Source organism: Prunus persica, chromosome G5 (assembly GCF_000346465.2).
Source record: "Prunus persica cultivar Lovell chromosome G5, Prunus_persica_NCBIv2, whole genome shotgun sequence".
NCBI classification, from domain to species: Eukaryota; Viridiplantae; Streptophyta; class Magnoliopsida; order Rosales; family Rosaceae; genus Prunus; species Prunus persica.
In genome coordinates this window covers 12194042-12216731 of record NC_034013.1, presented here as the reverse complement: position 1 = coordinate 12216731, position 22690 = coordinate 12194042, and the positions used below count along the sequence as shown (strand labels likewise).

General features: G+C 37.2%; 2 protein-coding genes across 3 annotated transcripts; both read right to left on the bottom strand.

Moving 5' to 3' along the window:
- LOC18777114 (cellulose synthase-like protein G3) lies at positions 1035-4933 on the bottom strand. Of its 2 annotated transcripts, XM_020564897.1 has the most exons (7): positions 4218-4933; positions 3564-3713; positions 3015-3140; positions 2449-2892; positions 2004-2348; positions 1226-1788; positions 1035-1184 (listed from the first exon to the last, which is right to left on the bottom strand). In XM_020564897.1, the coding sequence occupies exons 1-6, from the start codon at positions 4806-4808 to the stop codon at positions 1240-1242; spliced, it is 2205 nt and encodes a 734-aa protein (XP_020420486.1). In that variant the 5' UTR covers positions 4809-4933; the 3' UTR covers positions 1035-1184; positions 1226-1239. The 2 variants fall into 2 exon arrangements, with proteins under 2 accessions (XP_020420486.1, XP_007209078.1); XM_007209016.2 differs by having other exon boundaries at positions 1060-1788.
- LOC18776765 (auxin response factor 9) lies at positions 9498-14313 on the bottom strand. Its single transcript, XM_020564187.1, has 14 exons — positions 13771-14313; positions 13570-13676; positions 13332-13433; positions 12940-12996; positions 12681-12833; positions 12506-12590; positions 12209-12299; positions 11906-12070; positions 11670-11783; positions 11499-11571; positions 11220-11373; positions 10512-11074; positions 10220-10407; positions 9498-10123 (listed from the first exon to the last, which is right to left on the bottom strand). Exons 1-14 carry the CDS (start codon positions 13784-13786, stop codon positions 9997-9999), a joined length of 1995 nt encoding a protein of 664 aa, XP_020419776.1. The 5' UTR covers positions 13787-14313; the 3' UTR covers positions 9498-9996.

The window sequence follows — 22690 nt, the reverse complement described above, 5'->3', positions numbered from 1 at the left end:
TATGATGTGGAACAGAGTTCCATCTGGTAAGATTTCGTAACCCTTGGGATCTCAGACAAAACTGATTATGTCGGCGGTGTTCTATATAAACCGTCGTGGTTATTTCAATTCTTGTCATTAAGTAGATCTACCGACGTAGGATAAGAAAATCAAAGAAAAAAATTGTTAACAAAAATTCTTATTAAGACGACCGTTAAAATTAAAGGTACGACGTATAAAATGAATAAATACGACGATAAATTTTATTGTACGATTTAAAGATAACGTAGTAGAACTATACGAGAATGACGTCGATATATTTATATTTTCCGTCGTTGTAAATTAATTTAATACGGCGATATTTTGTATTTTAAAGCCGTGGATTTGTTTGTAATTATACGGCGTCTTATACGAAAACCTCGTCGTGTTATTTTATGAGTAAAAACGGCAGTTTTTATTGAAATCGTCGTCTTTACTTTCTACGTCGGTCGATTCATAACTTCTGCCGTTCTTTGTTGGCATTGATTTTACACTGAGGAAATCTGTTTCAAATAGACGTCGGTTGTTTAATTATGTACGTCGTTGTTTTTGAACAGCCATTTGAAACTCCATTTTTTAGTTGTCTAAGGTTGTATTACACGACGGTGTTTTTAGAACCGTCGTCTTTTTATAAACCACGACGGTTTTCACTTAGACCGTCGTTGTTTTCTGGTCGTCTTTTTCACTTTTTGTAGTAGTTCTTTTCCAAGCCTGATATTTGGAATTGGATTCACTGCAGGCACTTGCATTGTTAGACTTATTTAAAGAAAAGAAGCATTTACCTTGCAACATAAATCTGGCAAAAATCGTTAGCCTCATGATCTAGTACCTTCAATATATGTAGGTCCATATACATCCCACTTAAATTTAAAATGACCCATTAAGTTTTTCATTCTTTATATTAATGTACAAAGAAGTTTCCCAAAAGACCTAAAAGGAAACCTAACACAATTGCGGCGACCAACTTTCTTTTGCAAAGAAGACTGAGTGGAGATAGTAGAACATTTCTTCTCTTAGAAAACTTAGCATTGAGGCCAATGATTAAACAAAACAATGGTCCACAGCTTTGTCGTCAAGCTTTTGGGATCTCTCATAGGGACTCCAAATTCATTATAAAAAACTGTAGGGCTCTAACAATGTTTTATTCGAAATCGCTTTCTCTTAACATAAACTATAATACAATTTATCCAATTCAAAATTTATTAATACAGTTTTTGGGGTTCAGTTCCTAAGAGTAACATAAGCTGCTGCATAAAGAGCAAACGCTATAAATGTTGAAACTAAAGTAATTTTTGTAGGAATTTTTCCTTTATCACTCCTAATTATGCCTTCATAAATTGGCATGCAATTTGCTATCCCAAACCCAGCTATGAACATCTGCATCAACAGTCCCTCCAGGCCATTGCTGCCTCTGAAAACCTCTACATGCCCCCAAGCAAAGGCAGCCAAGTTGACAACGGCAGCCGTTGTTAGGGGCACAAACAAAGGTGATGGGACTCCAAACTCCATACTTCCTTGTTCGTACCTTTTGCTTTGGTCCTCGTCAAGGACTTTGCTTGTCACATTGAACCCAAGTGTGGCAATGCCAAAGGACTTGAAGAAGAACTCAATGGATCCAAACAAGAAGCTTGAGAGTCCCTTAATCAGCCACATCCTTTGGTCACTCCACCACTTTTGGAATGTTACTCCAATTGAGTGAAAATCTAGAAGATCTTCAAAGTAGGCTCCGATGAAAACAAACACATATAAGAGAAACCATGGCTCTGAAACCTGCAATAAGTACTTCAATCTTAGTGCACATCTTGTCCGACCCTTGTATATTTAGATTACTACATTAGACACTTATGAGATGTTGTCAAAATGTTAATATGAATCTTAATTAGGTCAAATTAACATTCTAACATTGCGACATGATATATCAAATTGTTTGATTATTAAAATTAAATTACTAATTATTTAGAAAGTGAAATTGTGAAAAGGGTTACCTTTGGAAATATAGTGAGTCCATTGAGAAGAGCTAGTTGGGGTAAGAAGGCATATGCAGTGATTGGAATTGACCAAATGGCCCAAAATCCATAACAATAAGCAAGGCCCATGCGCGGGCCCATGGATTTTATGCCAAATGTAATTGGGCTATACCTAGAGAAACACACCTCAAGAAGGCCTATGGCCCATCGCTTGGTTTGATTTAAAACATCAATAAGGTTGATTGGGGAATCCCCAGAAAATGCTGGCTTATCTGGATTGCAAAATATAGACTTCCACCCCTCACACTGCAAATGATAACCAGTAAAGTAGTCCTCCACCAGCGAACCATATCTCACGCCAATCTACGCAATTTAATAACTTAATTCATCAGTTTTAGAATCTAAGTGCACGATGACTTTTTTGAAGCAGAAATAACAACTCGTTCAAAAAGAAAGAGTGTACCTTTGATCCCCAATTGGAGTTTTTCTCATAGTTGCAAGCTGCAACATGGTGTGCCAATTCTAGAACCTCTAGACTCTGAATGGGCTTGTCCACCACATTGTTTGGACCAAGTTGGGGGTTTTCGGGTGGTAAAAACTTTGATGGGCCGCCAAAGAAAACTCTTCTTGAGAAAAAACACCCAGTTCCTACATAATTTGGCCCTAAAACCCCATCCATTCCCTGTGGATTAATTTCAAACAAACGCCTGTTTTCAGATGCATACATGTCGCTCTTGTCGATCCCACGAAAGCGTTGAGGAAACTGCACATACCCTAGTTCAGATTGAATTTTGGGGTCTAAGAAGTAACAAAGGGCACGATGAGGTGTTTGGGGATCATTGGAGAACATGTCACAGTCTAGGGTTAAGACTATTGGAGCATTGGTCATGGTGGCTGAGACTCGAAGCTTTTGTTACAACACACCATCAGAAAAATATAAATTAGTTGGTGAAGAAATGAAGATGATTAATTAATTATTTGAGAATGAGATGGTTACGTGAGCCCAAAAGAAAAGGTATGGAAGCTTACAAGAGCATTAAGGGCACCAGCTTTAAAATTGTGGTGTGATGTCCTGCTTTTCTCTCTAGAGACGTATATTAGGTTTGGCATTGAATTGTCTGCGATGTCTCTGTCTTCGCTATTGTCCAAAAGAACCTATCCACGTACATATATACTTTTAAGTACATATATATATATATAAGCTTATAGAGCGCTCAAAAGCTAACTAGTGAGTAAACTGTGAATAATTTTGAATTACGAGGGTTGATTAGTTGATGATTTTGAATTGTCAAAGAAAATATCACGACATCTATAGCACATTAAACTATGTAATAGGAGATGACATAATTGAGTTTTCTAATTCCTTTTTTTTTTCTTTTACAAGATTGTTAGTGATTAGTTCCTCACGAGTCACAAGAATGATTATTATTGTCCCAATTAGAATTTATATATGTAAAAATTGAGATTATTTTTTTTTTGGTTTAAAATTCAAAAGAAAGGAAGAAAGAATCAAACTCTTATCATGTCGATTGTAATAGTGAGAGAAAGTGGTCCACCAGTCAGGATAGAAAAATATACCTGAATAATAGTGGGATGATCTTGTCGGGTAAATCCGTCTGTCCATTTCCTAAAAGCTAGCCTTTCCCGTTCTCCAGTTATATATTCATCGCCAACTTTGCCTCTTTCAATTACATTGTTTACCATCACTTTCATGCCTTGGTACATAATCTGTGCCACGATTCAGAACAAAACATAATTAATCAAGCTTAATTAGGCCAGTCCTGAATGTGATGCGATGCCCATACAACTTGGTGTTGGCTGTTTGTGCCGTCATTGGCTCATGCATTATGAAGAGGATAGGAACCCAAACAAGATGACAAATTAGTATTGCAGCCGACGTCACCATTTGTGTTACTGAATACATGAGCAATTTTGGTAGGGGCTTTTCTAAAGATTAAGAAGGTCCCCTTTTCAATCTGAGCAAAAATATAAACTCCTTTTTATGTAATATCCTAATTACAGTATAACCAAAAAAAGTTATAACAATCAGTATTCATAGTCTAATAACGTAAGTATTATATGATCTTATCTCATCACACGATATAATCCGTCACTATACTTATTTATGTGACAATATAATCTTGATAAGAGGATATTACTACCATACATATTGATTTACATAAAAATATTTATAGTTAATAATTAAGCAAAATTGAAATATGATAATATTACCTTGATCTTGTCAGCTTCAGGTAACCGAGAATGATCAGTTTCAAAGTAAGCTTCAGGGCAGCGTTCCACTATGCTGTTCTCTCTGCAGAAAGGTAACCAGTGGCTTGCAAACCTGGCGGCCTCCATGAAGGCAAAGAGAGTGAGAGCCGAGCCCCCATCATCTGAAACATACACTGAAACCTTATCGGTCGGATAATCATAAGCCATGACCGATAAGGCAGTGTTTACCACGTTCATTGGTGGCTCTTTGAAAGGATCAGCAGTGCATATGATCATGTCTAACGCTGGGAAATCCGATTCTTTGACAACCCTTTTCAGGTTTTCGGGGAATTCTTTACGGTAAATTGGTGTCATACGAGGAGATTGTGCGGTGCTGTACATGAAAGCCAGAATAGAGTCGGAGATGAGGAAGGTAAGGGTGATAAAGAAAGAGGTGAGGGATGTGGAGTGGAGGAGAGAGAGTGCATGGCGGTAGAGAAGGGCTAGGATGGCACACGAGTGAACCACCGCAAACACGCGGTTCGTGGTCGTTCGACGGGAGCGCTTGTGGGTGTGTAGTGGGAGGTCATTATGGGTGGTGGTGGTGGACATGATGGTGCAAGAGTGGAAACTCTTTTGAGTTTGAGTCTCCCTTCTTGTACTTCTGCTATTTCATAGGCAGGGCATGAGGTTTAGAGGTTCTTATATAAATGTGTAAAGGTCCTTAATTAGTTTTTCTCTTTAGTATGTGCCACACCAGAAAATCTTATATGAAACGGGGATAGCACTGTTTCACTATCCTCTACCAATTACAGTCTGCCACGTGAAAAAATTATCACTTGTAACATACTATAATTATCTGGAATAGCAAAATAATACTATTCATATTTCGTACGTTGTGATGCATCTCTATCAACCATCAACCATTTTAAAACCAAAGACTTTGGAGACCAAGAATAATATACACAATCATGCACATTATTTGTAAACAAATCAGCTTAAAATAATGTATCAGATGGATGTAAATTGTAATTAACAAGTCAGATAATGTTTTATTCTTAATTTGTGAAAATTACGACTAGAAAAAAATTCAGTAAACATAAATATTAGTGTTCATAAATATAATTTGTATTGGCACTTTTCGTTTCCAACATACTAAATAAATAACAGTCTTTTAATATATTAGGCACCGAAATTGCTGATACAAATCATATTTGTGGACGCTAATAATACCCATGCTCATTGAATATTTATTTTAGTAGTGAATTTTGATTATTATTTTAATAAAAATCCGGTCATGAATGAAATAAATCATGCTCTACCAGTCAATTGACAGTGTGGCTGTAGCTTAGTATGAGTGATCTGGTTGACTGTTAGAATTTGAGGACAGAATCATTGAAGATAACATTATCAGATAGAGCTGAGTCCAAGAATTTAAAAATAATGTGCGTTGGAGAATGGAAAGTCGCAACCTCGCAAATTCCATAATTTCTTGATCCTTCTCAGAAATGGACGAGTTTATATTAATTAATAACACTGGATGCTGCCATGCTGGCGTGGTGATATGATACTAGTTGTGGGAACCTAATTAAACCAAAACTCTAGGTCAATTAATTAGGCCAATCAATTTGGGAATTATTTGACCTAATTAGGAGTTACCTAACCTAATTGGGAATTATCTAATCAAATTGGGGGTTACTTGATCCCCAATTTAATTAGGGATTCGGTTCATCCATAATCCCTAAATGCACCAACCCCACCAACCACACCAACTACACCAACCCCACCTACCTCTCCAAAGGCCACTATAAATACCTGGTTACACACAAGGATGAGGTACGTCTAAATTCTTACTGAAACTCTGCATAAATTATTTCTCAAAAACCCTAGCCACCTCCTCTCTTTCTCTCTCTCACACAAGGCTCCGGCCACCACACACGGCTCCGGCCACCCGGTTTTCCTTGAAATACCCTACCTAACTTAGGCATCGGAGGGCCTTTGGCCAACACCCCCCGGGTGTGGTCCTTTTACTCCGATCTATTTTGCAGGGAGAAAGAGAGGCGGAGAAGACGAAGGAATCTTGGGCGAATATTCTCCCGTGAGATTATTTGCACAAACACTAGTCAAGCACGCATGGCTGACTTTCTGATCAGCAATCAGACAAATAAGGAAAATTTAATCAGTAAAAGTTAAAATCTTTCTTTTAATTCAATTGTATGAAGAAAAAAAAAAACTGATTTTGTTGAGGTCGTGTGGTTATTGAGTGTTTATATCTTCTTGGTATGGAATTTTCATAAGAATGAGATACATGTAAACGGCTTACAGATTTTCGGAAGTTCAATTTTCATTATAGAAAGATGTATATATGTTGTAAACGGCTTATAAATCAAGTGATTAGGAGGATCGGTCTCTACCACCGAGGTCATGTGTTTAAGAGAGTAGTCAATATGTCTAGGGCTAGTTGTGGTCGCAGTCACATTCCCACTTGGCTCTGGGCCTGACTCAATTATTTTGACAAGGGTCATGGTGGTGGGCAGGGCCAACGACAATGTGAGGATGTCCTTGTTTTCATGGGCCAGCATAGCAAGAGGATATGTCTTTCTCAAACATCTGAGAATTTATTTACGTTACGTTCTCTCTTTCTCTGTGTTGAATGAGCACTCTCGATTTTAGGGTTAACAAATACAACTAGATGGTCTCTCTAGCATTATCCATACAAAAAATATAACGGGTACCCAGTAATTTTATCGTTGTTTTTAATGTAGAGGTTTCTCATTAGTTGAATTCTTTTCTTTTTGGTAAGAACCCCCAACAACCAAATAAACTAAACAACACAAATCATACGAGGTTTAGACAACTCCAGCAAGTCATCCACCAACACAAAACCAAGTCAATCAGGAGCCTCATCAAGCAGATACAAATCCAGATCCAGGTTATGACTCCAACTAGCCAATCTGTAACTGGTTATGATCCAGGTTATCACTTTGATGTAACTGGCTTCAATGACCAGCAAATTGTGTAATTGGGTGGAGGAGATGGTAGAAAACTTAGCAGTGGGCCAGACTAGAGTGTCAAAGAGAGAGCGCATGCAGCTCCCTAAACCAAACGGCAAGGCCAGCCGACGAGAACCAATGAATGCAAGGTCTCTTTTACGATGCTGACCTTATATGGATGAAAGACAGGCTTTCTTCCAAATTAGTAAAACAAAACGGTGGTCCACTGGTTCCTAATGACTACTACTGATACTGCCATTGAAAATTTGAAAGTAATTGGTGCTGCTAGCTGAAAAAATATATATAAAAGGGAGAGAGTGACGCAGCATGACAAATAAGTGTTTAAAATTTTAGTTTAGAATGTGAAACTCTATAATCCATCAAGAAGATATGAGGAAATCTCAAGATTTATTTGATAAATTAGAATAACAAAACATAATCCTAGCCACGGGTAAAATATGTTTAATACTCCTAGAAACCATAAGAATAAATAAAGGAATTAAAATATGAAAATATGAAAATAACAAAGTTTTCAAAAACTGTAAAAACTTTAAAATTGGATTTCGGGCTACTAAACGATCTTGGATATCTAAAAAAGCCCATACATCATGGCAAAGCGATGAGTTTTACTCGTGACGCTATTCTCTTTAAATTGACAGGTCATGGGCCAAATTCTGAGCTCGGGGCCCAAATCTGCAATTTGCCCTTGCACGTGCGTCGCTCTAGCTTCTCTTCAATTACTTCCGTCATCTATTCTACATCAGGCCCTTCCACTTCTAAAGAAGTTATCATCATAATAAATTGACTCATCATCATGGAACTCATGTAGATCCGCAACATTGAAAGTGCTCGATATGCTAATTGAATAACGAAGATCCACAACATAGGCATTGTCGTTTATCTTCTTCAGAACTATGTAGGGGCCATATTTCCGAGGTTTCAGTTTGTTGTAGGTATCAACTGGGAAACGTTCTCTCCTTAAGTAAACCATCAAGGAGTCTCCTTCGTGGAACAACTTCACAAGGCAGCGCTTGTCAGTGGTGACCTTAAATTTGGCTTTGGTCCTTTCTAGCTTTTCCTTCACTTCTTCCTTCACAATCTGAACCTGTTCAGCCATATTTTCAGTACCATTGGAAGCTTGACCAGGTCAACCACATGCCTAGGCACCGAAGTGTAAACAATAGCAAATGGTGATTTTTCCTGTGGAAAAATGAACAGCACTGTTGTAAGCGAACTCCACATATGGCAATGCAATGTCCCATTGCTTTAGCATGTCTCCGCAAATGCTCGTAACTCTGTTTCTGAGGTTCTGTTGGTAACCTTAGTTTGACCATCTGTCTGCAGATGAGCGGTGCAACTACGATTTTGAGGTTCCTGTACTGTCTTTCTTCACTATCCACACACATGCTCCATGTGAAGGATTTATGTAGTAAATCTTCTATCTTTTCTTTGAGAATCTCATTCTCCTTAAGGCTCATACAATAGTGGGGCAGATTAGGAAAACTAGCTTCTGGCGCCAAATCAATTTGATGTTGTATGTCTCTCATAAGTCATAGTTCATTTGGTAAATCATCTGAAATCAACTCCTAAAAATAAATTAAAATTTTCTTTCCCTCTCTGGAGCAAGACACACCCGCTGGCTAGACAGCCAACAACCCCTTCACATACATAAGGTACACAGCATCAACTTCTTTAATATATTCCTCAAACTCTTGCTTGTTGTTCGATACCACCAGAAAACTCGAGTTCTTTGGCTTCTCCAATTTTACAGATTCACTGACAAGAGCCATAATGATCTTGTGGGAACCCCAATTGAACAAATACACATTATCACATCCTTTATGTGTAGGCCTGGCAAATTTGAGATAAAAAGCCTAGTGAAAAATAGCATTGATTTGGAGACCAATGGTCTTTGGCTTGAACACCCATAATACTTTAGTAGTATGTGTGCGTGTGTGTGTGTGAAAAACTCCTTCATCTTGTAGTTTAGACTATCGCTTGTATTAAAAAAAAATACTAAGGCGATGTGATTGATCAGCTTGGCCTTAGTGGTGTGTATCATTTGTCAATGTTACTAATGTAGTGTTAAAAACGTTTAATAATATAATTGTGCTTAACCCCGTCATTAATTTCAATCCAAATCCAAATCTCCAAATTGAACTTTTCATCCAAATTCTTGGTTCAAATCAAGCTTGAAGAAGCCCTTTGACCCAGCCTAAAGTTATAGGGCCTCAATTTGTTTCATTGTAGATGAAGCTTCGTTTTCCCTTTTTAATTTTAAGGTTGCGTGGACTCACGAACAAATTTTGATGGGAAGAAAACAAATGGTACAGATTATTATAAATCATTCAAATCTAAATACAGCAACAGAAGATTGCATACTGCATATTGTCACTCACTAACGACCAAAATAGTACACTGCCAAAGTAAACAAGTACATAAATATTTACAACAACTACATGGAACAAAGACTCCCCGAACAAAGACTCCCCATCCGAAAACCCCAAACCCAACTGCACCACAAATAGCTTTTAAATATTCACAGATTCCAAGTCCTACCCACTACCAAACAGATGCTGCTGCTGCATTAGGCCTCTTGTAGTTTCCAGTCAAATGTCTAGAGTTAGCTCTAAAAAACGAGCTATCAATTAGCCGATGTCCTCTTTCCTTCTTCCAACTTCCCAACTTCTTCTTCCCTTTGCCCAAAATTAAGCCTCTCCTCCACAAACCAACCACCAAAAGACATGCCCCAAAAATTGAACGAAACAAAAGAGACAACGAAAAAGGAATGACCCGCCATTGAGATGTTAGTCCGAGCTTGTTACGGTTCCTTCAACTTCTAGTGAAGACAATGGAAGTTTGCACCCTGCACTAATTTTCTTCACGTCCTGACTTGAACAAATGAAGATTCTCTTCACCATGTCACAGAATTCCCTGCAAAGAAAATGACACGGAGGATTTAAATTTAACCAAAGGCGCATGTTAAAAAATTCCAAACACAAACGCTTTGTTGTAATAAAGAATACTTACGCCCACGGGTCGTCACCCATAAGCATCATGTCTCCTTCATTATCAGTAAAGACAATCTGCCACATGTTACCAGAGTGAATCTGTCCCTTGATATCAAACATCTCCTCCAGTTCATCTATAAGCTGGTCATATCCTTCCAATATTGTCAAGTCCACTGCTCGGCCAACAGCCATCCCCTGCATTTGAACCTTTTGGGATATACAAACACCATAAATCAGTACTTAGCTAAATCGTCTACCAAATATTGAATATACATAATTCAAAAAACATAAACAAAATCTTCTTTGAGCACCTTGGTGCGACTTCTGGTGGATGTGGAGCAACTCTGCTTGGTCTGTGTCTCTTTCGAGGATACTTGCAACTGTCCAGGTTTGTTTTCTTTAGAAGCCTTTGAAACGTCAGATTTCTGGTCTGACTCAGCTGCCAACGAGTTACTAACACGTCCTTCAGTGATTCCAGTAGATGCATTGATTGGTTGTAGAGGTGTCTTCTCCATAGATGGGGAGCTTGCAGAATGATTAATAAACTCTATACCAAAAATTCGGCAACTAGTGGCTGTCTCAGTTTTCTTCCCATTTTCAACATGGTCACACGTTGAGTCATTTTTCAGCTTTGATGAGTTTGGAGTTGAATATCCAGAGAAAACAGGGCAACCAGAAAAAATTTTAGTATCGTCCATTGCATCCTGAAACATAAGCTTAGAACCACCTGTCTGAGATAGCCATCCCCCATCAGTCTGAGTCCTTGAGATAGAGTTGTTATTGCTGATCACGTCTGCCTGTTGATGATGCCATAGAGCATGGTTTTCACTTCTTTTGCCTTCAGTAGCAACACTCGGTGGTGACATTGTAGCATCTATTATCCAAATAAAAGAAAAGGTCAGAATTATAAAAATAAAATAAATTAATTACAAAATATTTAAAATAAAAATAAAACTTATCTAGTCCAGCACAAAGAAAAAAGAGGAAGGGGGAGGAAACAGAAAGTAAAAGGTTCCTACCAAGGGCTGGAATTTCAGCAGCTGGTCGTGGCCTTTTGTTCTTCACCGCAGATGGTTGAGGAACACTTGCAGGTATAGAAGCCACAAAAGGTTCTATCTCCCAAGGAGATACCCTGTCAGGCCTTGGAACTGATGCAGACTCATCCCAATGAACCTGGAAGATATTTCAGAAGAGCAAATTGATGCCTGATTTTCATTTGGGATAGGGGAAGGAGCAAGAAGGGAGAGAGGGGCAAGATAACAAGAAAAAAGAAAAGGGAAATGGTAAGAAAAGTTTACTTTAAGCGACCGCCATTTTGAATGTGACCAATGAGAAGATATATCTTCCAGACCAATTATTGTGCCCGAAAACCTGAAAAATCAAAGAATATCGAACATGAATGCATCAGAAAACTCATAAACAAATTTGAAGGGAAAAAATACTACAGAAATCCTGTATTAGACTTCTACCTTCTCTCAGGAGCATCCTCCCCCTCAAACCTCATCTTGAATCTCATGCCAACGGAAAACTTGTTGTTGACGGCCTCCAGATACTTATTTACGCCGATAATGAACTGGCTCGTCCTGGACATTTTAAAGGAAATCATGAAAGAATATGAGAAATCCTGTGCAAATAATTCAATACAAAAAAAAAAAAAAAAAAAAAATCATTTTAAGTTCATCAGGTCTAATAAAATAACACAAACCTTGGCTTATAATAGACTACAAAGAGAGTTTGGGTTGCAACAGCATGGGTTGCAGTTGCAAGCACCCCTACATGCATGCTTTGACTTGAGATCACAGATGATGGCATGCTGCTCTGCTGACGAGCAAGACGCCGAACTCCAACACGCAACTCCCCATTGCCCCCTCTGAGCCACCAATTTTATATGTATTAGATAAAATTATATATGCCCCATGTACCCTCCTACTAGAAAATTCTTTTTTCCGGGCTACACAGTGGTAGACTTGGATGACGACTGATAAAAAGAAAGCAAGAAAATGTATACCTGAGAAAAACAAAGGAATCCCCAGCACTTAACCTCTTAGAAGTAACAAAAGTGCTCCATCCTGTTGTAAGCAAGTGCCTACGCGGCTGACCTGCTCAGTTAATCACAGAATGAGGAACCATGAGTGAGGATTGATTGATATGGTTATAATATTCTATCACTCAGCGTGTCTGAATTTTTACATACAAGACTGACTATCCAACTCATGAGAAATGAAAAAATTACACCTCTTCTTAATTGTTATGAAATCACACATTTGGGACAACTGCAAGAATGCAAAGCAGATGAGGTACTCACCTCTGAAAATATGCTTAAACCGCCATTCATAACCATGAAGATCCCTGGCAACCAATTCCTGAGTTGGGGTTGCCTGGGTCATGTCCTGGAAGAGAAGACACAGGCATGGAAATCAACACCAACGAAAATATAGAAAGAAAAGCCAACAAAAAGGTACAACGGGGAAAATAAATACCAGTGGAGGAAGACATTCAGTGGCATGTTTCCGTAGAACAGAAAAGCCACCGTGGGTACTTGTATCTGAAGCAGTTAAGATCTTGCAGAATGAGTGAACTGTAGATCTTTGAGGTTCAGGAAGACTCGGATCAGGACTAGTAGGCTCGGCTTGCTAAACATATAAATACTAACACTATTAAAAAACAGTAGCGACAAAGAAAGTGCTGCCCAAATATTGAAAGCTGTTAAAATATGAAAGCAGCTCAATTGGTTCTTACATTTGTGTCGGGTAGTAAAGTAATCTGTGCGTAAACCTCATCTGTTTCTTGTTCAGCCTAAAATTGCAGAAAACTCAATGTAAATTCTTGCCAAATAAACAACTTTCACAAAATATTCCTGACTTGTTTGGTTTCTGAGAAAACACAGGAAATGAAAAACATATTTCAACTAGTTATAAAGTTGGAGACTTTCCAATTATTAGGACTCCTGATCAGCTGGAGCTAAAATCAACTAACGGATCCAGCTGATCTAACTTATCATTTTTCCGCAATCAGAAACAGAGGCTTACTACTTCCCATCCTTCATTTTCTCAGTAACCAAACAGAATTTAGAAGGAAAAAAAAAGGGAAATAAGAGGTTAACAAGTAATAAGATGAGAAAGAAGGAATACCAAGAGGTTAATGTTAAGGACGCGACAGAGAATCTTTGAGGGAAGATTAAACTGCGGAATCTCCTGATTCAGTTCCTTATTTGTTGGTGATGATGCCTCCAACTATATACACATCAAAAGAAAACCCCAAAATGGCAAAAAGTTCTTCAATTTCAACGAAAAGAAAACACCCCATAAACAGAAAAACGAAGTTAAAAATAAAAAAACGAAAAACGAAAGAGCAAGAAGTAAAATTTACCTGTTCCATGTGCCCCTGTGGAAAGTAGAAGACTCTCTCGTTGCTGCGAGGGACTTCAACGAGTGGGCCCGCACAGGCCTTCCATAGCTCCGGATACAGATCACCACCTGCAAAACAAACGCCCCCCAAAAAAAGAGCAGAAATTATATTTATTTTCCGAGAAAATGAAAGAAAGTCTGAGAAAATCAACGGCCATTTCACCTTCTCGATTCGCCATCGCTGAAACTCGAACTCTCCTGAGTCAACAAATTCCAAAAATGCCCCAACAAAGCTCAGATAATCTCTCGGTTCTCTCTCCTTCTCCCTCTCCGCTCTCTCTCTCTCTCTCTCTCTCTATCTCTATATCTCTGTGTCTCTCTCTGGGTCTAAGCAGACAAAGTTGAGCTGAATGTATACTTATAATTAAGCATAATAAAACGACCAATAATGACTCTTAATCAGCCGTTAATACGATTTTAATCACAGAGCTCCCACCACCACAAGCACAACCGCTTTTTCTCGCTGATCGAAAAACCGTTACGCAAAACCACCAATCCCCTCTCTCTGCAACCGTTACAATACCACCATCTGTGCTCGCAAAACCGCTTCTGCCTCTCTCACTTCTATCTCTAAAAAAACCCTCACACTCTTCACGCACTCTCTCTCTCTCTCTCTCTCTCTAGGGAATCCAGGTGTGAAGAAAACGCCGTTACAGAGAATCCCCAAACCGCTTTGCGCGCGTCTTATTATACGCGAGACTTTGTTTGCTTTAACTCTGACCCCCCCTCTCTCTCCCCCTTTCTGTGTAACAGTTGGAACCGAACTAACCGTAGTTAAGGGCTAACCGGACGGGGGGGTTAACTGGACGGAACGCCTAACGGAGAGATGGGGCCCCTGGGGTGGTGTAAAGGAGCAGGGACACGACGGCGTTTCGTAACGGATGTTATAATTCAATTATCAATGATTTGGTGATGTGAACGGGGCGCTTCGGAATGCGTGCGGTTTGAGGTAACGAAGGTCCGTTAAGTTGAGTGCCGTTCCGTTTGTCGCCGTCCCTTTCGTTGTCTGCTTCGAAGCAGGCAACAGGGTTGGCTCGAGTTAACCCGGCAGAATTTTGGGGTGGGATTTTAAATTTTAAATTTTTTTTTTTTGTATTTGTTAATTTTTGGGTTTTCGTGGAGGTTAGAATTAATTGCATTTTTTGGACCTTTTGGGTTGATAATTACGTTACATGCCACTTGCTGATGGGAGTGGGGCCCGCTTGAACACGTGGTAAGCGTTTAGATCTTGATCGGTTTTTTTCACCTTTTCTTTCTTTCCCAGACAATCTGCGAGCGGTTCGGTGGTCCTTGTTCATGCACGTCAGCAGAGTCCCATTTGCGGCTCCACGTGAGTGGGTAAACCTGTGGGTCCCACTGCCACGCGTAATTACATTTCCTTTCTTTAACTTCCATGTAATTTTATTTTGTTCTCCTTAACTTTGTTGGATGATGAGCTACTTATCACGAGACATGCTAAGTGACATGCTAAGTGACATGTATCATCGAGTTAAACGACAACATGTTACATATTTCAGGCAAACATAAAATGTGTCTTAATTTGCGGGATGTGGTAAACTTACGGATCCCATGATTACATGTTTCTCCTTTTTGCTTCCATGTAGCTTTCTACTTAAGTATGATAAGGGAATGTTTTTGTTTCTAAATCTCAAAGCACGACTACACCTAGCTTGATGTCGTTTTTACATAAGAAAAATTAAGTGGAGATGTCTCTGTTACGTAATAGGTTGAGTGACACGTATTTCAAAAATATATATAGTGTTTTATAGATATAAAAAAATTATAATTACATGATTTTTTTTAATAAATACATGGTATATTTTAATTGGACGATGTGTATCACTTAACGTATGCAATTGAATAAACCTCTAAGTTCCATGGCCAAGTGTAATTACATTTCCTCTCTCTAGTTTCCACGCAATATTTTTCTTATATCTAATTATGACGAGAACATTCAAAGCACATCTACACCTAACATAGTGTTGTTTTTGGTGAACTTAACATCATGTCGTTTCACTTAAAATGTGACACGTTTTACATATTTGAATTATTAATAAAAATTTGTTCGTACATGACATATTTTAACTAGACGATACATGTTACTAAAACAATATAAGTTTGATCACAAATAAACTTACAATCAGTTATTCAAAATTACTAAGCAATCAGTTGTCTTATTTTTTTCCCACAAATGAGGCCAAACCAGCAGAGGCCGTCGGATTACAAACTTTGGCCTTGAGAGGTATATAAATCACAACCATTGAAGCTATAAACTCCCACAATTAACTATCTTTTAACTAACCACTATGGATTAATGTGTGAAGCATCCCCATCAAATTATAGGTAACTTACCAATAATCTAGAATAAAGTCTATTCGCTCTCATTCTTTGGTTCAATGGAAATTGATGTTGAGAATTGAGCTCTGGTGGATTTGAGAATAAGTACTTTTTATTTTACTTTTATGAGAGATACCAATAGGAGAATGAAATGTACGAATTAACTGTGATTTAGGATGAAGAGAGTAAACGCTTTTTTGTTGTTGAGAAATTCTAGGATTGCATTCATAATTCAGTCAAAAAAGTCACTAACCACAAAAGGTCATTACAAACTAGCTACAAATGGCCATTTCAATAACGGAGCGGTCTAACACCAAAATTAATATAATCTGGTGCGCCTTCATTAACGATCACGCAGAATCAAAGAAACTATGTCATAGACATCCCAACTAAAATTGCAAACTCATAATAATAATAAAAAGATAAGGCTTGAAAAAACCAAGTCATAATAATACAAATAAAACTCTCGCAAAAGAAAATAAACGCTTCTAATCACTCAAATTATAAGTTTTCGCTTATTTACTATTAGTTTAGTAAGGAACGAATATAACAGTCTTTTATGAACATTGAAATCTTTATATTAAAAACAAAATGATGTAAAAAGTACCAACCAACAAGCTTGACAATCACAGTAAATTGTAAAAAAATAAAACAGTGAGAAAGAAAGTATGCATGTTACGTCAGATTAGGGTGCTTTACCTCTCCCCTCTCTCGGAAGAACAATGAAAAGGAAGTGAGGATTTGTTTAAAACCCACCTTTGGTTTAAACAAATGACTAATCTAATCTTAGTCTTCCTCCCCCCTACTTTGCATCTTTAACAACTTAAGCAACTCTCTGTCCCCCTACAAGAATATTTCTATCATTTATGAATATTTCTATCATTTATCAAATCCAAGATGCCTTCCACACACACCACTTTCATATGCTCTCTCTTATTCACTCATTAATTTAATTTAATCCCATCTTTTTGAATGTATTAAGCTTCTTTCTTCTTCTTTTTTTTTAAAAATATTTTCTTTTCTTTTTTTAGAACCAATGTACTTATAGTCTTGACTTGATTGATTGTAATGGCAAAATATCCATTAATTTATGCTATATCAATCACTTTGCATCCTCTTCCTCCAACACCTCCGTCAGCCGGCTGGCCGGGCGGCCACCCCCATCCCCTCCCCAATGTTTGGCCGTGGCATCACAAGGTCATGGTGTTGTTCCATGGCTTGGCCTGCATGATTGGAAACATCACTTTGTTGAATCGATCATGGTCATCTAGTCAACACAAAAAAATGAAAAGAGTTAGAAAAAAATAAATGAGTGGGTGAGGACAAGTAAAATGTACAAGTATGAAAGTGAGGGATGCGTAGGTAAGTGTGTGTGCTTGTGTGGGAGAGGTGGAGTGATTAAGAGGTCCCTACAAATAATGGAGCTTCTAATTGTGGGAGAAAAATAATTAATTAGGCTCTTTGGTGATGCTAATAGTGATTTACTTTTTGCAAAGGGCACATATTAAAATAAAATGAAGAAGAAAAAAAAAAGTGATTAACTTTTTGCAAAGGGCAACCCAATTTAAACCCAAGAGTTGTTTACCTTTTGGTTTAATTACATTAATTACTTTCATAAAAAAAAAAACATAAACATGGGTTATATTTACACTAATCATCACAATTAAGATTAAGAAATTTGGATTAGAAATTTGTGTTGGTGGGGGATGCCATTTTGATGAAAGCAATGTGAAATCTGGTGAGCAATATGTGGTGTTTATAATAAGAATAGAATTAGTGGTGCGGATAAGCGCAGGGGGTTTGGGTTGGGTTAGGGTCTTAATTATAATTACTTTTGTTAAACCTTTTTTGATTAGAGAACGTGGATGAGAGTAAGGACAAGCCAATCACAATTAGGTTATGTGTGTGTTTGGCTGTACCTATTCTATGTCGTCTTTGCATAATTAGGCCCCATCACTTAGATTAGAGTTCTTAAACATAACTTTATTGTCCGACACCTGTCCTCTTAATATGATAATTGCACTATCTTTGTGCTAATAATTGGGTGTGTTTTACAATAACATAATAATATTAGTTTTGAAGTATGTGTTTAGGGTGTTTTGAGTGTGATTAGATTGGGAATGGGAAACTCACTTACATTTTTGGATTATTCCTTCTTGAGGAATCAATAGAAAATGATAATAAAAAAGAACGCCTAAAGAAAATAAAAATTATAATACTTGGTTTAAAAATAGAAGTTCAAGGGTCGAATGAAAAACCGAACTCTTGTAGTAGGCGTGGGAGGAAGATCGTTATACCAAACTATTAGTAAAACCAATAACAAACATATTTTCACTAAATGACCTATTTAAAATCATTTTTACTCGGAAAATATTATTAGTACTCCAAAATAGTTACCGTGTATTACTACAGATGAAACATAAAACAATTACTAGTTTATTTTTTAGGCAATTTTTAATCTAAAATAAGCGTGATTAAAATAAGTCATTTGAAACCCCACAAACTAGAAAGTTACTAAATAAATCTTACAAGATGATCAAATGTTTTGGTCACGTTTTTCACGGTGGTGAAACTTAAGCGTAGCAACCAAACCAACTAATATATAAGATATTATGAACAACATAACTAGTAAATGTAGTACAAATAGCAGTACTTGATGACCGTTATCATTCCGCATAGAGGAGCTAAATCTTCTTTTTGGATTAACTTTAAAGAAATACTATGTTTTATACATGTTTTTATTCTAAAGGTCAAACGATTAAGTGAGGCTTGGATGAGATCTGAGAATGGCTGCTCTAATCTTGATGACCTCAGACAGGCTTCTGTTGATCCAACCTTGGCTTGGGGTCCTGAAAGGGACATGCTGGGCATTTGCCCCACCACACCCCCTCAAACCAGGAATGCTCTTATCACTATGAACTACAGACAAGAATTCTTAAAGCTAAAAAAAAACTCATTATTAAATTAATTGTGCTTCAAAAGAGAGAGAACATTTTTAACTTTTTTTCTTTCCAAATTTTTGTCACAAGAGAGAGAAAAGTACCAAGATTGGTGGGGTTGTGATATTGTATATGCACACCCCATGTGGAGACCAATTTGGTTGGTGTTCCTTGGCTGCACTCACACCTGCACAAATGAATTGATATGACTTTGGTTTTGGAAAACTACCCACACAAAAACAAAAAAAAATGAGAGAATTATGTAGGGTAGGGTACCCTACTTGATGACCCAAAGAGAAAAAATATAAAGCGTTCCCTACCAAAACAAGGAAAAATTATAATAATGAAATGCAAATTAAGGTTTGGTTTATGGATATATTGTAAACATTAAAGAAAGACTTGTTCTGGATTGGATTCCATGTGAAGACAATCATGGGGCAAATGGGGATTGAATTTTCAGCTTGTGGGTGGAGAGCTACCCTGGAATTGCTCCCATTTAAGCATATATATCTTTTTCTTTTTATTTATAAACAAAAGAATTGATAGAGAAAGGTGAATAGGAATTTGGTCCCAACAGCCCCACAGGTTGTGAGTTTGGACTTTCAACTTTGGACCTCATTTGAGGCCAGCAGAAATAATGTGGACTTGAAAATTTCTGGATTTTTTGTCTTGGAATTTACCATTTGATACTTGCAACAGAGATTTGGGACCTCAAAACACCCTGCTCTCATGTGTCTCTATCAAGCAATCATCAATATGATTTTGAAAGTTTATCCAATTATTAAGTAACAAGTGGTTTTTGAAGAACCTTTTTTCCTTCCTACTTTTAAGTTTTGTTGATATATTTTTTTTTGAAGGATGAAATTTCATTACCACCCCATATAATGATATCAACATATAAATAAAACTAAAAATTGATATAACCTAACAAAATTAAAAACAACATAGCAACAAAAACCACATAAAAACGTAAGCACCACCAAACAGTCACCATAAACCAGCAACACTCAAGGCAACCTCAAGGCAAAACAAACATAACCATCAGGAAATAAAGAGCTAGTGCGAGCACCCGAGCCATAGCAGTGTCATGGCTCTACACACCTTCCAAGATAATCGCAAGAAATCGCTTTGCGGGTTATCTGCTACAACAAAGGAAAGCATAAATCGATTGGAGAGCAACCAAGGGATAACATTGAGCGGAATGGAATGGTAGAGATTTGGAGGAACAATAAAAATAGGAGGCATGAAGCCTCAGCATAGGGACATAAAGCCTCAGCAGGAGGCATAACGCCCCAACAAAGAGGCAGGAAAGCTCTAGCATGAACCGCGAAAGAAAATAAAAAACCAAGGAAGAGAGATGTGGGAGGGGTAGAGACCTTCTCCCCCACAAGGAGGAGATGCAGCGCTGGATTTGGAGAGCCCAAGTTTTGCTAGAAGTTTTGTTGATATTTGATTGGTTCAATTACTTAACAAGTTCTACTAATCAAAAATTGAATTTCACTTATGGAGGATTCCTGCGTTTACTTTACATCAAGGAATTAAAAAGTAAGTGGGGCTCACACAAAATTAGGAATTGAATTCCTAATTTTGGAGGAATTCAATTCTTAGGTGGGATGTGGTATTCTTACTCATGGAGAACTAACCCATTAGGAATTCATCTTTTTTACACAATATATCTTAATACAATTTTAAAATTTTAAAATTTGTCATCTACTTTCAACCAATAACTAGGACATTTTAGTAATTAATACAACTCCTATCCCAATTCCATATGATTGAGTAAACAATTTCAATAGAAATACGGAATTTAACTCCCCTCAATCCATATGATTTAGTAAACAATTTCAATAGGAATCTGGAATCTAATTCTCTTCAATCGAACTCATTCTCAATTCAATTCCTCCTAATTCAATTACGGATTAATAAATATGTCAAAGTACACTATAATATCTGACTCTTAAAGAAGTATGTATGACCATAGTTTAATATCCACACGCGTGTAAAGCAGCACACACCATAAGTTGGTATTGTTAAAATAAAAACATGTACTTCTTTAATCAAGCAATCCCATCCCATCAATGAAAATATAATAAAAAATAAAAAATAAAAAATCTCTCTTACTAAGCAAAGATTCCTCCTAATTTAACTGCCTCAACATAATGCAAAGCAACTCATATTAGTCCAACAAGATTGGTCAACCATGATTATTTATCACTAATCAAGTCAAATCCCATGTTGCAAAGCTCTGATTGGTCAATCACAAACCTATAGGGGATCAATTAAGTGCTTAAATTAGGCCCCATGGATGCCTACATTTCCCAAGCTCTTGATAAGCTTCTTGGCATTTTCCAGAGAAGCCCCAGAGAGGGAAAAATTTTAAGAGGCTCATATCTCAACTCAATCATCTAAAAGTGTATAAAACTCAAGCACTAATTTTCATAATTTTATTATTTTCTTCCACCTTCTAGGTGCCCATGAGAAACAGAACAAATGTTTTGGATTAAATCCAAAGCTGAGATTTTATGGGGAAAATCTGAGGATCTCATAAGCATGCGCAGAAGGAAGAACATTTTTCCTGACTCTAATAATGCTTTTTCTGAAAGCACTTGAGTGTAATCCAATTAAGCTGGTAATTGTAATTCATTAATTTAATTAAGGTCGAAGAGTTTAATGTTAGCTTACCTACCAACAGTATGAGGATTAAACATAATTAGTCGTTGAACCAAATGAATTGGGCTGCATTTGACCAAATCTTGGTCAAATAAAAATTGAACACTCTGAAGGCTGCCATAGATTTTTGCTTATTTTTCTGAAATATTTATTTAGTGGGGCTTATTTTTATAATATCCACCATGTTTTTATGTTCATGTCCTTTGTTAAAAAAAAAAAAAAGAAGAAGAACAAAATGGGTTTAATTTGGCTGTATTTCCAGATTGTGGGTGGTGACTAATGGGCACAATTTCTGGGGGCTTTTTATTAAATTACATGAAATAAAATCATCAAGAACAATCTTTGCCATTAATTATGAAGTTAGTAGGGTCATCTGGCCTTCCCCTGTTGGCCCTTCTCCTCCCACTGTACTATCTTAATACCATGCGCGTCTGAGCAAAAACAAAAATAGCAAAGTTGCTGGCCTACTGTCCTTTCTATTATTTTCTTCAAAATTTTAAGCTCCCATGGAGATCAATGGCCATTTTCTTATATATTATAGGATATTAATATAGCCCCCAACAACACTTTACTGGTGTTTTGAATCGCTTGAAGATTGAATGCATCGTAGAATATTTTAATAATCTATGTCAAATTATATGACTAAAATTGACGTTTTCTCTGTATACCTCGTACGAATAATTTCCATTAATATGTTTTCTTCTTCTTCTTCATGTTTCCCATTTGGAGTAGAAGAAAATATTCAAAGATGATTGAAAGTTAGATGAGACATGATAGCGTAGAATTTTGTTGAAGTAAACTGAGGATCTTTTTAGAGGCATATTCCTATATACATTATACTAAAGCTTATGATGCTTCAACATCAAGGGGCTTATGAGTGTGAGCCTTTAGAACTAGAAAAAGATTTAAAATAATTATATGCCTATTAACAACTAACAAGGCATAGTTTAATATACTAATACAGAGATTAAGAGATGCAAAGCTGTAGATTTACCAAGTCCTAATTGTCAACATCAAGTCACCCATGTGCTAATAGTTTTGTAGGTCACATTTCACTGATTCACCAACAAGAACAGCAGCCAGCACCACCAAGAGCAAGTGGGTTTACTGTAGTCACTAAAACTTTAATGTCGGCCT

Excerpts from the sequence above, each read along its gene's own strand:
- LOC18777114 (XM_020564897.1), bottom strand. The coding sequence starts at position 4,808 with ATGTCCACCACCACCACCCATAATGACCTCCCACTACACACCCACAAG. Across the intron at positions 2,893-3,014 it reads CTGGTGCCCTTAATGCTCTT|CTTCGAGTCTCAGCCACCAT; the intron begins GTAAGCTTCCAT and ends TTGTAACAAAAG. Across the intron at positions 2,349-2,448 it reads ACTCCAATTGGGGATCAAAG|ATTGGCGTGAGATATGGTTC; the intron begins GTACACTCTTTC and ends TAAATTGCGTAG.
- LOC18776765 (XM_020564187.1), bottom strand. Across the intron at positions 12,997-13,331 it reads TCCTTAACATTAACCTCTTG|GCTGAACAAGAAACAGATGA; the intron begins GTATTCCTTCTT and ends CTGCAATTTTAG. Across the intron at positions 12,300-12,505 it reads GTTTAAGCATATTTTCAGAG|GTCAGCCGCGTAGGCACTTG; the intron begins GTGAGTACCTCA and ends TTAACTGAGCAG.